This window comes from Glycine soja, chromosome 2 (genome assembly GCF_004193775.1).
Source record: "Glycine soja cultivar W05 chromosome 2, ASM419377v2, whole genome shotgun sequence".
Lineage (NCBI taxonomy): Eukaryota > Viridiplantae > Streptophyta > Magnoliopsida > Fabales > Fabaceae > Glycine > Glycine soja.
In genome coordinates this window covers 2,528,232-2,546,245 of record NC_041003.1, presented here as the reverse complement: position 1 = coordinate 2,546,245, position 18,014 = coordinate 2,528,232, and the positions used below count along the sequence as shown (strand labels likewise).

General features: G+C 28.2%; 1 protein-coding gene across 1 annotated transcript; it reads right to left on the bottom strand.

The window, feature by feature from the left end:
• Nucleotides 1–16,288: 16,288 nt before the first annotated feature.
• On the bottom strand, nt 16,289–17,755 carry LOC114379764 (matrix metalloproteinase-21-like). The gene is made up of 2 exons (XM_028338467.1): nt 17,403–17,755; nt 16,289–17,314 (listed from the first exon to the last, which is right to left on the bottom strand). The coding sequence occupies exons 1-2, from the start codon at nt 17,629–17,631 to the stop codon at nt 16,995–16,997; spliced, it is 549 nt and encodes a 182-aa protein (XP_028194268.1). The 5' UTR covers nt 17,632–17,755; the 3' UTR covers nt 16,289–16,994.
• Nucleotides 17,756–18,014: the final 259 nt, after the last annotated feature.

Sequence of the window (18,014 nt, the reverse complement as noted above, 5' to 3'; positions counted from 1 at the left end):
GAGAGAAAGAAGATGGGAGAGAAAGAAGAGAATTGAAGGGGCAAACAAGGAAAGATAAGAAGAAAAGGAATAAAAAATACAAGGAGAAAAGAAAAAAAAAATTGAGCCATTAGATTGAAACTAAACTAATATACCAGTTTTAAAAAACTTTCTTACATTGGAAGAGGTGTTTCTCTTTCCCGCCTTAGACTCCTCAAGAAAGTAAAGGAACTTACACAAAACCGAGTTTATAGCTTTACCCACCACAATAATAATTACTGAAATCCCAACTCCCAAGTTGCCAAGGGTGCATTATGCATATAACTAAAGACCTCTCATAACAATATATAAATATATATTATTTTTTCTATCTTAAAATAATAATCATCCTAAAAGATTAATTGTATATAATCATTTATTTATTTATATATTTTATTATTTATTATTAATATTAGAAGAGATATAAATAAAAAATAATTAAAATTAAAAAGCTACAAGATGATCTTTTATTTAATACTGGAGGTCGAAAGGCCTACAAGAAACAGCCACAGGAATAAACCGGAAAGTCACCACAGGTTGGAGAGCACACACAATAGACATTGAACAATCAGAAATATAAAAAGCTCACAAGTCCAAAAGCAAGGTGGGACAGGAGCCACTAATACAAAAGGAGCAATACGTAAGCAAATCCAAGAGAGAAAGTGGTAACTAAAAGCACATCCAAACGCCCACCGTGGCTTGCAGAGTTATGCGTGTTTCCGGCAACATATTTGATACACTTGCTTCACTATCGGGCAAACTGCTTCATACGCGGCATTCGGGCAATTTTGTTGATACGCGTTCTTAATTTTCGGGCAAATTTCTTGAGGCGGCCTGTCCTTACATTCGCCAACCAGCTCCTTCACTTTCTCCAGTCTTTTCTTCAGCTTCATCGTTTCTGCCGAAATTTTGATTCTCGGGGACTTGTTTAGAACTTCTGTAATTTTTTTTATCTGAGCACTAACATTAATAGCACTCGCCGAAATGGATTGGTCGAGAAGGATAAGGAATAATAGGAATATTGGACGTAGGTACGGTTTCATCTTGAAGGGTATGATAATTCTCTAGAGCTGTATAACTGTGTGCGTCTAAATGTAAGAGCTGAGGAGTAATATATAGAGGATGATGACTGAGGGTCGTTGTTGCTGAGTAAGTTGATGAGTTTGATGAAGTTTTATTCCTAATTTGGAAACCATTGATATTCCACGCCTACCTAATGTAGCACACACGGTTTGAAGGGTCTTCAATTCATCATTAACAAGTTGCCCACTAGGAATAATAAGTACGGGCTCAAGTTTCAAGGTTGCCCACTAGGGATAATAAGTGCGGGCTCAAGTTTCCAGCAAGTAAGTACAGGCTTTAGGTTTAAAAAAGAAAATCTTAAATTTGTTTTAGGTTTACAAAATATATTCTAGGAGGTATATTAACCTTAATTTTTTCATTATTATATTTGCAATATAATACAAGTATCTATATACTATTAATAAAACTAATAGCATTTGTAAATTAAAACTATGAAAGCTTTTAAAATTAATTAATTGTTAGAAATTTATTTTCATCTTCGTTCATAAATATACTATTATACTTTTCATTCATTTGTTCTGTGGTGTCTCTTTTAATTTTGTAATCTGCATATATACAGCTATTGCATGGGGGACTGGTTTTGTGTTGCTGGCTGCGGTTTTGGGTTTGGAGTCATTTGGCACTTGCTCTTGTTCTTGGGGAGTGGGGACAACTTTCCATAAAAGTTCATGCATCTGATAGGGTCGGGGTCAGTAGTGGCGTGATAGTATTTTCTTTTTTCTTATCAGGGTGAGAATAGGCTATGTCGGTCTATATGGATCTACGATCTGGTTTATATAAAATCTGGTCTAACTTATTTAATTAAAAGGTTAGGTTCCTTTTTTTATTCCTATTAGGTTTCTTTTTTTCATTTATTACGTTAGTGTATTCTAGAACAAATAAAAATCATATCTTATCATATCCTACGTTCTTATACAAAAATCATATCCTATTATGTTACTATACAAAAATTATATCCTATTTTATGGTGAATATGGAGGAGCTAATGATGAAATGACGTTATTATTAATTTTATTGGTAGATATTTTATGCACCGATTCTGTTCAAATAGAATGGAGATGTAGGCTTTATTTTTTGGTTGTAATAATTAATATGTTGGTTTGATAAACTTGGATGATACTACCTCAAGTATGAGGTTTTCTTTTGTTTTAGATTATTTTATATCATTTGGTGATTTTTGTTTATATTATTAATATATTTTTAGGACTACCAACTAAATTAACGTTAGATTAAAAATTGAGGCAAATTATATATTAAGGCCTTGTTTAGCCTATTATAGAAGGTGCGTTATTTTTTTTTGGGTAAAAACAACTAGGAATATTAAAGATTTAATGTGAAGAAGATTTTTAAATAAGCTTTTAAATAGGCTATCAGGTCAGACTATACTTTTAAAAAGGTCAGACCGAGTTAAAATAAAAGCCTTTGATCGGCTATAGACCAAGCTCAGGCCTCAAAAATTGATCGTAGACTAGGCTCAGGCCTTTTAAAACCTGGTCTGACCTGTCTTATTCTCACCCTATCTTTCGCTAAAGATATGAGACTTGCCTTACTTGACTTTTGAATTTAGAATAAGTTTTAGATAGAATTCAATTATTGTTGCAGATTTTATCTTTTGAGTTTTGTTTTAGCAATTAATTAATTTAAATATCAAATGAAAATGATAGAAGATTAGGTTGTTTAGCAGATTCATCCAGATTCGCTGTAATCTTATACTTAGATATTCTCATTTCATGAATTTTAATGGTTATTTTCTTCATTGTTTATCTCTATTTTTTTACAAGTTCTTCCTATTTATATATATCATTTTACAAAACATTTCCTAGCGCATCTAGAGCTTGATTCTTGCGACTTGGGAGGAAACACTTTATTGAGTGATTTATTGTTTTTAAGAAATTATGGTAAAAATATGTCTTCCTCCAACAACGAATGTATTATATACGGATAAAATAATATTTACCATTTTATTAGAAGGCCCAAAGGTATGCCACTGCATGACGAAAACAGAAGCGATTCCAACTAGATTTATACCACAAATGCTGATTATACTTTATTGTATTTAAATATATATTGTTCGCAAGTTAAGCCTCATTTCCTCTATACATTATTATTTCTCAATTGCAAGAATGTTAAAAGTTAGGTTACTATAAAACTACATAAAACTATCATTAAAGCTAAGAAGATAAAAGAGTTCACATTTTTCATTCATAATGATTCATAACAACATCAGTAAGTTATTTGGATTATTTTATGTATATTTACTATTTAACATATGTTTTGTTTTCTAATAATAACAAATTTGAGTAAATATGTTTTATTTTCTGATAACAACAAATTTGAGATGAGCATAATTTATCATTATTATAAGATCAATAGGTTATTATTGACTAATAATGTATTATTAAACTTAATTGTTGAAGTATTTTATAGTTTATAATTTACTATTTTACTTTATTATATTGTTAAAATATTTAATTTATATGTTATATATATATATATATATTATTTTTATATAAAATAATTTTCTTGATTCTCTAGAGTTGTATAACTGTGTGGGTCTATGTATAAGAGCTGAGTAGTAATATATAGAGGAAGATGACTGAGGGTCGTTGTTGCGAATTCCACGCTGGAAGGGACTGAGTAAGTTCATGAGTTTGATGAAGTTTTTGTAAGAATTAATGTCTCATGTGAGAGGCATGTGACTCATGTAGGGACTAATAAGTAAATAATTAACGATTAAGGGCTAAATTGTAATTGGGCTTAATAGGAGAAGTTTCTAGAGCTAACTGCTACTTGATGGGAGTAATGGTTATAAAAGGGGGTTAATACCCACTAACGTGAAATAAGGTCCCCTTCCTGACCAGAAAAGTGTTTTCTCTCACTCATAGTCATCACTAACGGAGAGAGGCAGAAAAGAAAGGCCAAAGGAAGTAAAATCTTATTTCTCTCCTCTTTCAAGGAAATCAAAGTGCACCGGAGAGAAGTTCCTATGGAGAAAGGTACACATCATCATCTATTCTTGTTTATTGATTGTCTGTGAGAACCATAGGTTTCAAGATCCTGTTGTTTCCTATCATTGATAGTCTAGGAAACCCCTTAAGAATTTTCACATGTGGTATCAGAGCATGTGTTATGAAATTTATGATTCTCCAAGAATGATTTAATTTCTCCCAATTATGTATGAACCCTAATTATGAAATTTAGAATTTAATTTCTCCCAATTATGTATAAAATATACTCTTATGAAATTTTATCACTTGAGTTTAATAATCTTGATATAAATATAATTAAAATAACATATCTTTCTTTATTTGTGAGAGTTTTAAAATAGCATGTGTTATGAAATTTATGATTTAATTTCTCCCAATTATGTATAAAATATACTCTTATGAAATTTTATCACTTGAGTTTAATAATCTTGATATAAATATAATTAAAATAACATATCTTTCTTTATTTGTGAGAGTTTTAAAATTAATTAATTAATAGAAATGTATTTTAATCGTGATTCATAAATATACTATTATACTATTCATCCATTTGTTGATGATTTGTGGTGTCTCTTTTTGTAAACTGCATATATAGCTAGCAGGGGACTGGCGGTTTTGTTTTGCTCGCTGCGTTTGGGTTTGGAGTCATTTGCCACTTGCGGTTGATGGGGTGAGTTAGTAGTGCAGTGCTATACTATTTGTTTCGAATTGGTGATTCTTTTTTGCTTTTTATTCAATTTTTCTTCATCGACTATTCTTTAATTGTCCTGCTAAAGATGTGTTGTCACCCCATCAGTAGGTCCTACCACGATGTGTTGTCCCCGACATGAATTTCTACTACAACGTCACCTACCTCAACGGCACTCTTATATATTGTCATCAAAGAAACCAAAGGTGGAGCTTTCGATTTCTAATAAGCACAACATGCTCCAACATTATATACTAATCACAACTTTTGCCATGGTGGGCTTTGGTGAATGCTTTTAGTTATCATTTTCTGTCTACGATTTGCTTCTTTTGCATTAGACTATTAATAACATCGATATCAACATGTTTGGATTTTATTTTGGTGTTTTAAACTTGGTTTGGAGCATAAACTCATTTTTATTTCATATGATATATTTAGTTATTTTTAAGAGTATGTTTACACATTTATATTCGAAATCAAATTTACAAAAAAGCAAGACCAAAGTCCTTCTTGAACTTATACAATAAAACTACTATAATATTAAAATCGTCAACTTTAATTCAAATATACACCAAGTCTAAGTCTTATGTTTCACACAAACTCGGATGTTATGGATTTATGAGCTTAGGAAGAATAGTATTATGAGTTATCATTATAAACATACATCCTACTTAGAACTCATACTCTTTCATCTTATATTTTTTAATATCTATATTTGCTATGATATCACATCTCTCTTAATTGCCTTGTCCAATCCACACAAAAATGGATTGTACATTTATAAATTTACTCATTTAATTTGGAGCATCATTAGTTGTTGAATGCGTTGCCCCATCCATACGATGCCTTTTCGTTTTAGTTGTGTGATTGTTTTTGGCATTTAGGCCTCCAGATATATATTACTTTTGGTTCTTTGTATTTTTTATTTTATTTTTAGGAATATTAAGTTTTAAAAAAATTATTTTCATCGTTTATATTTTAGTATTTTTCTTTTCTGATTTAGTATATTAAATTTTAAAAGTTTTATTTTAAATTTTTATAGTTTCATTTTAACTTTTTTTTTATTTTGTTAAAAATATTAGTCTTTTATAGGGACAAGGACATGAATCTAGATCCATTTATAATCATTTCTATGGTACATGATACAATATTTAAAACTATCTTAAAAATATTATTTTAATTTTATTTTTTCTCTCGCGCTCTCTCCCTCTCCCTCTATTTTAATTTTCCCCACAAGCTTTTTGTGTTTATTATACTCTCTTTTCAATTAGGGGTTTGTAGAAAAAGGTGGTAGGGTTGTGGATTCCCAAACAAATTTTTATGGTAGTTTCTCAGAGCAAAAGTAGAATTAGTTGGCACTTGATGTGACCCGAAGGAAGAATATTTCTAGTAGAAAGTTAACTAAGCACTAGGTAATGACTGTCTTTTATTCTTCATTCATATGGACTTCCCTATTCACAGAATCAGAGTTGTCATCATGACCTTGAATTTGTATATTTTTTTAATCACTCTCATTATTGTCATTCGATCCTCTTTTTATTGTATAGTTTGAATATCAGTTTTGTGTAATAATTTGCACTTGTCTATCTGTATTATTTTGTGTTCTATAGGGATGATGAATTTTCATTTTCAGAACTTTATAGATTTAATAATGGAGATAGATAGCTCAAGTTGAATATTAAAAAAAAAGGATATAAAATCTTAATTGGATTAATAGCTTGAAAGTTGAAACTCCTGATTTAATGCAATATGTTTTGGATTGAAGGCCTTGGGTTTATGGTAGACTTCAACCGGGTTTTTCTTTGTTATCTTGTTGTACGGATGTCGGGGGACAAGATTTTATTAATTTCTACGTGTAATTGTGCATGAATATGGTGATTTTATTTATTTTTATTTATGGGATGCTCGTTGATTCTACGGCTTTGACATGATGCTTTTAGGAGTTTGTCACTGAAAAACTTTGTTCTTTTAATGCTACACGAATATGATCCTAATACATGGATAAAGCTACATATTATGTTTTTCTTTGTTTTTGAATGGCTTTTGCTATCCTCCCCTATCGGTATATATCCACTTCTGCTACTATATATGGCCAATTCTTCATTGTTAATAGCTGAATTTCAAGGGAATAATTGTAGTGTATGAGTGGGTTGGTAACTCATTCATAAATGCATCAAATTATCTTAAATAGTAAAATATTAAAAAATTTAAGTATTAATTTTGTTTATACTTAAATTAATATAAATTTAATTGACAGACAAGAGATAAGAAATTAAATTTAAAATAACAAAAAAAAATAGGTTGAGAGAGTTCTCAATCTTAAGAATGTTAACGTGATTGTTTTCCTTAGACTTGGATTTAATGTCAACATTTTTCTTATTTATATTTTTTAATCTTTTTTTCTTTTTTAATTCCTCTTTTTCATACATGTAAGTTATAAATAGAAAAAAATATCTATTCATAATATTTAAGCTAAAAATAATTATTAAATAAATATTTTTAAAGATATTTTTAATATATTTTTATTATAATTATCATGGATTAAACACAGAAGATTAATTTTGTGAAATGTTTGGCTCTTAAAATTTACTAATGAATCAAATAATCTCAATTTGTAATGTAGGACTCTAACTCTAATTAAAACAAATCTCCTATTAATTTTAATTAATTTTGGTTAGACTAAGTAGGAAGAAATAGTGCTTTACATACTAATTTATTTGATATGGCCGGGTGCTACAATGATTTCCAACTCATGCAATGAAAATGGGGATGATTTGTCTTAGCCTAATGCATTAATATTTTAAAGATGATTTTCACTTTCATAAAATGGATACAAAGATACGTTTTAACGATTTGACTTAAATAGGATATAAAATGGTTTGAAAGCTTGGATTTAGAGGAATCATGATTCTGTTTCCTAGCAATATATAGAAGTAATTTCTTTTTAATTCTTTTTTTGAGGCTCCACATATTATAATAAATAATTTTAGTGTTGTTTTAAGTCATATGTTTAATTTCATGTTTGAAATTGAAGTATTGTGATGTTGTAGCTATTACAATTATATTTTTGCAAAACTATTGAATTGTACCCTTTTTACGATTTGATTCACATGCAATCTTGGCTTTTTATAAGGCTTTTAAAATCTTTGTTACATAAAATCTGGTAGCAAGACATATGTCAATGAAATTAAATAGTTTGGTAATGAACTAATGATAGCTTCGGGAAATTTCCTGAGATAGCAACTTATGGCATGACCTTGGTTGTTGAAAGGTAAATGACTTAATTTCCATCTCATATGTTATCCTTCTAGGTTCTTTGGGTGATTAAGTGTTTATTCATGACACTAGGCCATGTTAACTGTTCATTCTTGATGGTATATGCAGCAATATACTCAAGCTTTCGTTTCATTTTTGTAGATTTAGATTTGCTCTGCTTCTGTACATTAGTAGTTTCTTCTGCCAGGTGAATTTTTGGTTTCCTCATCTTTTAATAAAGTTAAAAATAATTTTCATTTTGTCTGCTAAGTTCATATTTATTGTATAATTATAAGCACCAAGACCAATAATGATTATATTCATTGTCTAATAGACTTTTAGAAAATTTGATGCAATTCAACTTGGATTTGTTCTAGTTTGTTTGTGCTTAGAAATATATGAACCCAATATCTAGTTTAAAATCTAACAAATACGTTATTTGTTCTAGTAAATTTTATTGGTCTTTAATTGTGTTTCAATTGTGAACATAAATGGTTGGTAATTTTAGAAAAACTCTTATAAAATACTAATATAATCATTATGAATACATTATATCAAATTATCATGAAAATTTTTAGAAATATTTTAATCTATAATAATTGTCTAAATAACATAATATATCTGAATCCGTAAATGATGTCTAATCTAATTAAGCACTTTTCTTAACACCTGTTCCAGAATGTTAACATTAAGAAAAATTTTGAAATAGAAATAAGAAAGAGTATAAGTATGCAAGAGATTCTATATTGATCGCTTTTTTATACATACTTAATGAATTAATGAAATGGGATAAAAGAGAAATCTTATTATTTCTACTTGTTAGTTACATTCATTTACTCAAAACTTTCGAGGATGTTTCCCGATGTGTTGTTTATGCTTAATATTTTTTTATTTTACTAAAAATCATATAAAAAACTTTTTAGATGTTCTAATAGAAAGGATTATTTTTTTCCTCAATGGTGTTAACCTTGAATTCTTTTTTTTTTTACTCTCTAACCGTAATTCCGTTATTATTATAGTCTTTTTAGTGAATAATACAAGAGAAAATAATAGAAGAAACTTTTTTTGAATAATAATTAAAAAATTCCTTCATATTTGTAGAGATAGGAAACAAGATTTACATGGATATAGGTGACTTCATTATTCTTCTTCAACCGGAAGTTTTTTTATTTCTTAATAGAATTTTTATAACTCTTCACATGGAGAGAAGAGACTATCTGAATGACGATTCGGTATATTGAAAACTTTAGTTTTTTATAGTGTGTTAATCTTATATAATTTGAACAACAACTCAAATTTGTAAAATTAAAGGTATTTTTTTTACTTAAAAAATAATTATTTTTTTTCATCCATACAAAAATAATTATCTTAAAATATATAAGTTTACAAGAAACAAACTCAAACAAAAACTTATTCGGATTATAATGTATTATACCAATAATTGTTATTAATATAATCAAATATTAAAATAACCTATTTTTTTCAGTTGATCCAAACACACCGTAGTGAATAATAAATAAAAAAACAATTAAAGTTGGATTGGTAATAAATGTCCAAAGTGCTTCTACCTAAAAAACTCATACGATCTTATTTTTTTAAGGAATATTAGCAAAAAAATTTGACACTCTTTTTCTAATACTCTATTACCAATGCTTGAAATTTATAAAATGTCATCAATTTGGATGGATTTCATTTCGAAATCGATATAGATAGATAGAGATACCTCATTAAAAGAAACAAAATCCCACCAAAATTGTTAATTTTTTCAGCTAATGGTATAAGAGAAAATATTAAAAAGAGAGTGCGACTAACGTACATTTATTTTAAAAACAAAGTTTTATTTATTTATTTATTTTAAGAAAAAGAGTACAACGGGTATTCCAATCCTAATACATATGTATTACAATTAATGCAAAACCAAAGGAACAAATAAAGATAAATTACATGATCAATACACTAATTAAAAAAGAACGGAGAGTATTGCTCATAGTCTCATACCATGTCTACAAAACAACCTTTTTTATCAAGTACAAAACACCATTAAAGTCAAAAGAAAACGCCTTGAAACACAATTTTGTTATGCATAATCAAAGTAGACCATACCACAACATGTCAAACAAAGCATAACTTTTTACCTTCTTAGAAGAGAGATGAACTACATATAATGATGAGAAAAAATATTATCATTAGCAAAAATACCACAATTTCATTTATGAATATCCATTCAAAATTCATAAAACAAACTTAATGTGTTCATGATCAATTTAATAAATGCATTAATTAACATTTTTATGGATGGATATCCAATTAATCCATTACAGTATTTTAAAAAATAAATATTTTTTAATTATTTCAAAATACCCCCTCTCATTTATCCACAAAAATCTTTTAAAATTATTTTTAATAACTTTTTTTTGTTTTATTCACTTAAATTATTATTTGTTTAAATATTTTTAAGATATTTCTAAAAGATAAATAGTTTTTTATATTTAAACTATTTTAGTCATAATTAAAATTAATATATGTGGAAATATGCTAGAAATTTTTAAGAAATTTTAAAAAAATACATGATTGAATTATTTTGTGGAGCATTTTTTCTCATTTTTGTTTGCTCCAACTAATCAATCGATCATAAGAAAATGCATAAGGGACATTTTCTTATGCATCGTGAGAAAAGCATTTTTTAATTATTTTTTTTACTATGCTTAGACCTTTCTCTTATGCCACCCCTAATTTTTTATACATTTTTATTAAAAACAAATAGTTATTTTTTAAATTTAAAACAATTTTGAGTAAGTCATAAAATTAATATATTTGGAACTATGCTATAACTTTTTAATAAATAAAAAAAATACACATGAAAAAATAAATATAGAATACCGAGTCTAATTTTATTCGAAGTAATATATAACTTATTGATTCAAACTTGATTAATGGATTAAATTTTATAATAAACACAAGGATCATAAGTGAATCTCGAGCTCATCCTCTTCAAAGAGAAAAAGGATCAAGTACTAGGCAAATTTCCCATTTTGGGTACTTTTAAAAAGTATTTTCCCAGGTGGGGTCCTTTTTAAAGTTTTTCCGGGAGGGGGCTGTTATTTACATGTTTTGCATGCATGCACCACGCAAATCGCCAGTGGAACTGGCGAGTTTGCTCTCCGTGAACAAATCGCAAGTAGCAATGGTGATACTGTCATGCATAGGGAACCGCCAATTTGACTGGCGAGTTCCACTAGGTAGGCTCAGGAGGTCCAGCTTTGCAGGAGTCAGGCCATGTAGCTTTGCAGGAGTCCGTCAGGCCATGCAGGTGTGCAGGGTTCAGTGGTCAGCAATGCAGGAGGGAACCGCCAATAGGGATGACAATTTGCATTTGACGGGAATCGTTAGCGTGGTTGGCGAGTTGTGTTAATTGAAAAATGTTGCATTATAAAAGAAGAAGCTCCATGACGGATTCCACAGCTGCTTCCTTGCATTGATTTCTTCCTCTTCTTCATAAGTTCCTGCAGTACATTGTGGTGTTCTTATTTTGTTCTGCTTTTTCTTTTTGGTAAGTATTTTTTAATGGTAAATATTTGTTGTGTTATATATATATATATATATATATATATATATATATATATATATATATATATATATGTTAAGTTAATTGTAGTTGATATATGAAAGTTATTTACGTTAGGTTTGTTTATGTTTGTAGGACAGTGCTTTGTTCTTCCTATTACGTGGTTTCTCTCCTCTTCCTTTTACGTGATTTCTCTGTTGGTAAGTGTTTTTTAACTTGATAATTTTAGTTGATATGTTAATATTAGTTAAGTTAGGTTTTTTAAATTGTATGTTATTAGTTGTGTTATATATATATATGTGTGTGTGGGTGTTAGGTTAGTTTTAGTTAATTTGATAATAATATTTTTTAAAAATTTTGTATATATATATGCTACGTTTGTTGATGTTAGGTGGAACTTTTAAATCTTAAGTAATGTTGAAATATTAATATTATTTGTGTTATATGTATATGTTACAAATTTGAGTTGGTATATTATTATTTGTACGTTAGTTGTAGTTGATTTATTAATATGATTTTGTTAAGATTTTTTAAGTTTATGTTATTATTTGTGATAAAATTATTTGTACGTTAATTTTAGTTGTTATGTTATTATTATTTGGTTTAGATTTATTAGGTTTGTATGATATTATTTGTATTATATATATGGTATTTTAGGTTTAGTTAGAATGTGAATATTATTTAGTTTACTTATTTATAGTTTTTATTGAAATATATGATACTTTATTAATTTTATCTATATAGATTGTTTAATTTTTTATTCCATAGTAATTTTTTGATTTATTACCATTTTTTGTGTATAATATATGTTATTTAATTTAAATTTTAATAATTGGAAAAAAAATATGATCATTTATTTAAATTTATGTAGGTATTTTAATATTTAATTTTGTTATTTGGAGAGTATTTTAGTTAGTAAATTAAGTTTTGTTGTGTTAAATTTATGTACGTGTTTTATTTTATAATTTTGTTATGTACGTATTTTAATTTGGTCATTTATTTAAATTGATGTTGGTATGTTAATTTTTAATTTTGTTATTTGTAGAGTATTTTAGGTAGTATTTTAAGTTTTTTTGTGTTAAATTTATGTATGTGTTTAAATTTTTAAATTTGTTATGTATTTTAATTTGGTCATTTATTTAAATTTGTGTAGGTATTTAATTTTTAATTTTGTTATTTGTAGAGTATTTTAGGTAGTATTTTAAGTTTTTTTGTGTTAAATTTATGTACGTGTTTAAATTTTTAATTTTGTGTTATGTATTTTAATTTGATCATTTATTTAAATTTATGTAGTTATTTAATTTTTAATTTTGTTATTTGTAGAGTATTTTAGGTAGTATTTTAAGTTATTTTGTATTAAATTTATGTATGTTTTTAAATTTTTAATTTTGTTATGTATTTTAATTTGGTCATTTATTTAAATTTGTGTAGGCATGTAATTTTTAATTTTGTTATTTGTAGAGTATTTTAGGTAGTATTTTAAGTTTTGTTGTGTTAAATTTATGTACGTGTTTAAATTTTTAATTTTGTGTTATGTATTTTAGTTTGATCATTTATTTAAATTTATGTAGGTATTTAATTTGTAAGTTTGTTATTTGTAGAGTATTTTAGAGCATTTATTGAAATTTGTGTACGTATTGTTATTTTTAATTTTGTTATTTGTTCAAATTGATGTATTTTGTTATTTATTCAGATTTTAATTATGTGGTATGTGTATTCAATTGATTTTTTGTAAGTGTAGTTAATTTTTTTAATGTAAGATTTTTGTTGTCAATTCCAAAACTGACATTTGATCTTGTTGTTTAAAACTTTCGAGCATGATTTCAACATCTTCGTCATCACAAATTTGTAACGCAACATATTTTCCCGACACTAAAAATCTACAACTGATAGCACAAATAATTTCATTATTTTCTAACTTTACATTATCTCCAATTTTTTTATTCAAAGCATTGAAACTAATTCCACGTTTAATCTGAATCGCTTTTTTACTGTCTTCAAATCTTACACCATCATTATCTTCATATACCCTTCCATTGAAATATAATACTATTATAACTGAATTCATGATGTACCTACAAAAACAATATTTTAAATAATTAATCATAATAAATTCAAAATAATAAAATGAAATCACAAAAAATCCCATTGCTGGAACTTCACATTATAATTTTATTCTATACAAAAAATATTAACTTTAAATAAATATAATGGTACACACTTAAAAAATATAAACGATTCCAACGAACTAATTTTAAAGGCAAAATAAACCATAACCAAAGTTAGTATTATAAATAATTAATGTTAACAATAATAAATTCTAAATAAATAAACGTAATTACAAAATTACTACAAATACATTAAAATAAAAATGATGCCATAAACTTAAAAGTATAAATTTAAAAACGCTGAACTAAACAACACTTTAAAAGTACACATATTAATTATATACTACACACTTCATATTAAAATTTAAAATACCATTCAAGTTCAACGCTCATAAATTTTTGCCACATACCAACAAATCATTAACATCAACCTAAAGTAATTAAAAAAAAAATATTACTACAACCTCATATTAAAAAAAATTCCACACTCAAAATACTTCAAATAAATATGATGGTACAAAATTTTTCAGTTTTAAAATCTTTTAAAAGTATACACTTGATCAATTTTTAACACAATAACAAAACATCAAAATTGACCTAATCTAATTAACAATATAATAAAAACTTGAAATTCAAAATACAATTTTCGGACTCAATATTTTCTTCAAATAAAGATGATGGTACAAATTTCTTTTATTTTAAACACACACCAACAACCATAAGAAATATAAAGCTAATTTAATTAAAAAAATTATTCAAAACTTCACATTAAAAAAAATTACTTGACTGAAAATATTGATGCTACAAATTAAACCTGAACCACCAAATTTGGAAAGCTTATGACAAAACAAATGTAAACGTGAGAAGAAGGAAATTTTGAGCTGAGAGCTTTTAAAAAAGTGTAACACACACTGAAACTACGTGAGAAGAAGGAAATTTTGAGTTGAGAGCTTTTAAAAAAGTGCAACACACACTGAAACTGCAACGTAAAAGGACCTATATATACACGCTAAATCGCCAATGCAGGTGGCACCTCCCACCTAACTCGCCAATACCATTGGCAACTCCACTTTAGACTAACTCGCCTATAGGAGTGGCAATTTCCCTGTCACGCCTGCATCCTGCAAAAGCCTGAGCTCCCTGTTGCAAAGCTGAAGCCCTACCTAGTGGAACTCGCCAGTCAAACTGGCGGTTTCCTATGCATGGCAGTATCGCCATTATTACCTGTGATTTGTTCATGGAGAGCAAACTCGCCAGTCTCACTGGCAGTTTGCTTGGAACATGCATGCATTTTACGTGCAAAACAGTCCCCTGCCGAAAAATCTTTTAAAACAATCCCATCTGGGAAAATACTTTTTAAAAGTACCCCAAATGGGGAAATTTGCCCAAGTACTAAATATGTTATTTTTGAATACTCCATTATTTTAAATAGTTTTTTAACATTTCTTTTTTTTCTTCTTCTCACATCACATCATATATTTAATATACTTATAAAATTCACTCTTTTTTAATAGGTGTATAATAGTATTTTCGGCATCTAAATATATTTATCCTTTCGAGCAATCGTACTTTTCTGGATTGATAAAGTGGCATTCACCGAAGGCTTGCTTGTATGAACTCACTATTTTTTTCTATCTCCATTTATTGAGGCCCTTTCTTTTTTTGGCCTTCTTTATTTTCGGGGCTTTTTTTTAACATATGAGAAAACTTCATTGATAAGGATTGATAAGAACATATGACTTGAAATCAAATGATTCAACATAAAATAAAATGATTAATGTGTTGAAAATAAAATTAAATTATTTGAGTTCGATCGTGAAAGAAAAATAATTTTAAACAAAAATTTATTTACTTCTTAGCTAAGTTCTATATTAAGCTACCTTCTAAAAGGGTGTTGCTAGGTGTATCAATAGTATTTCTGATGTACCCAGTATTTTTTAATTTTTCTAATTTTGCCTTGTCCTTCACTCATAACTCTTACAAAAGAAATTCTTCTGTAGACTTTCAGGTTATTAACATAACGCTTTAATCAACTGAGTTAATGAATCAATTATATTATAAAATAAATAATGTTACTATACATAACACTAAAATTTCTAATGTATATTTAATACGCATATAAATTTAAATAATAAATTTTATTACAATTAATTTTGATATAAATTATACGAATTAAATAATTTGTATGACTTATATCAAAATTAATTGTCACAAAATTTATTATTTAAATTTACATTTGCATTAAATATACATTAAAAATTTTAATATTACGTATAGTAACATTATTTATTTTATAACGTAATTGACTCATTAACTCAATTTGTTAGAAGATTATGCTAATAATATCAAAGTTAAAGCACCGTACGTCCCCTATGTTTGTGGCCATTTAATATATTTCTTTTGCTATTTTTTTCGTCTTAATTATTTGAACTTCACTGGTTAAAAACTACTAAAAGTATAATTAATTGAATGGAACATTAGGGAACGTCTCTATGGATGGTTACTAATTAGTCTATTAATTAACACTTTAAAGTCAATTCCCAAACTCAAAATTAAGTATAATAAGACAAATATACATAACACATTAGAAAAATTCATAATATTCAAGTCACAACATCCCTCATAATATAAGCTTAGATGGTCATGATAAAAAGAAATTCAAACCCCAAACTAAGATCAATAAATACAAGCATAAAAGTATTTTAAGATGGTAGAAATAGAAAAGAAAACCACGTGTTTAGGTGACAATAACCTTGATCTTCAAAAATCCCAGCCCATGCATTTTAAACCTCCAAAAAATCCAAGGCATCAAGTGCGCCATGATCAAGAGGTGAATGATGCTCCAAGAATCCCTAAGAATGGCCAAAGAAAGTGAAAAAATGTCACAGGGTGAACTGACAGAAAATGAAAAATTGGTGATCATAAGGTGTTAGATACATTGTTTAGTAACAAACTAATTAACATGCTAAATGAAATAACATGTTAAAATTTTAGAGACATTGAGACAAAAAAATTTAAAGAGACTAATTTTAAATTTCCCATATTTCAGATGGAGTAAAAATATTTTTATCCAAAATTAAAAATATAAAAAAGGTAGTTAATATATAGTAAGATTTAATTTGTTCTGGCTCCCAGAGTATTTTCTTTTAAGGTACGTGTATTTTCTTTGAACAATATCACGGATATGGGTTTGATTGTCATGCCTGGTTTGGGGAACCCATGCATTATACTCAAGTCAACAGTCATGAAATTGTTCCCAAAAGCTCATAAACCCAAATACCAATACAAAATTAAAGAAGCTCGTAAGCAAATCCAAGAGACAAGATATTCATTAAAAGCACTCCCCAACGCCCACTGTGGCCAGAGATGCCGTTAGTGTAGTGACGCTGAATGTTTTCCATATCAGAAACCGAGAGCTCCACCTTTCGTTGCTGCCATGGCAATACGTTAGGGTACATAACAGAGTCCTCTTTGTTAGAGTGGTCAAGCCCTAGAAGATGCCCTATCTGATGCATCGCCGCACTCTCCAAGTCCAAAACTCCGTCCTCCCACGACAGGCTCTCGTTTTCACTCGGCAGCGACCATATGGCACCTTTGAGGCGTATGTCCCCTGTCGTGACATTAGAACCAGGTTGCAGTATGATAAAGCTTAGGCTAAACACCTGGTCCTAAATATTGTTGAATATTCTGAACCCTACCTTGATGTCGGCATTGTCGTAGGTTGTCTCCGTGAGCCTCAAAACCCCTGTGGTGGCCTGCACCCACCTCTTGAAGGCATCTCTGAAAACCTTTTTCATGTTGGGTTGGATATGGCTGGATAAGCATCTCTGAAAACATAGAAGACAAATGTGAGTCATAATTATTAGAGATGGTGTACAAAACTCCATCTCCATTGAGTTCAAACGACAACCCAGAAAATGTGGTCATCTAAGTTGAGCTAGAGAGTGGGTGAGCTAGAGAGGGAGAGTTTGAGGGAGGGAGACATTGTGATAGTTCGAGGGGGGAATTGAAGTTAGGGATTTTAGATTTGGGAATAAAAAACCAAGACCGTTTTGTGTTAGTAACTGTCGTCATCTTCATATCCTCTAATTATAATATTAGCACACAGTTACATTCCAAGACGATTCATGATAATCATCTTAAAATATTATCATTAAAAGTAATTTTCATTGTCTTAATTACAAAAATGTTATGCATCATATCATAAAATATGTGTCGTAGAATATCCTTTTTATTGGGGTGTTAGACTGCACTTAGTAAAAGGATTGGGCACTTTGTAATCATTCCCAAATTAAAATTCTTTGGCTGGT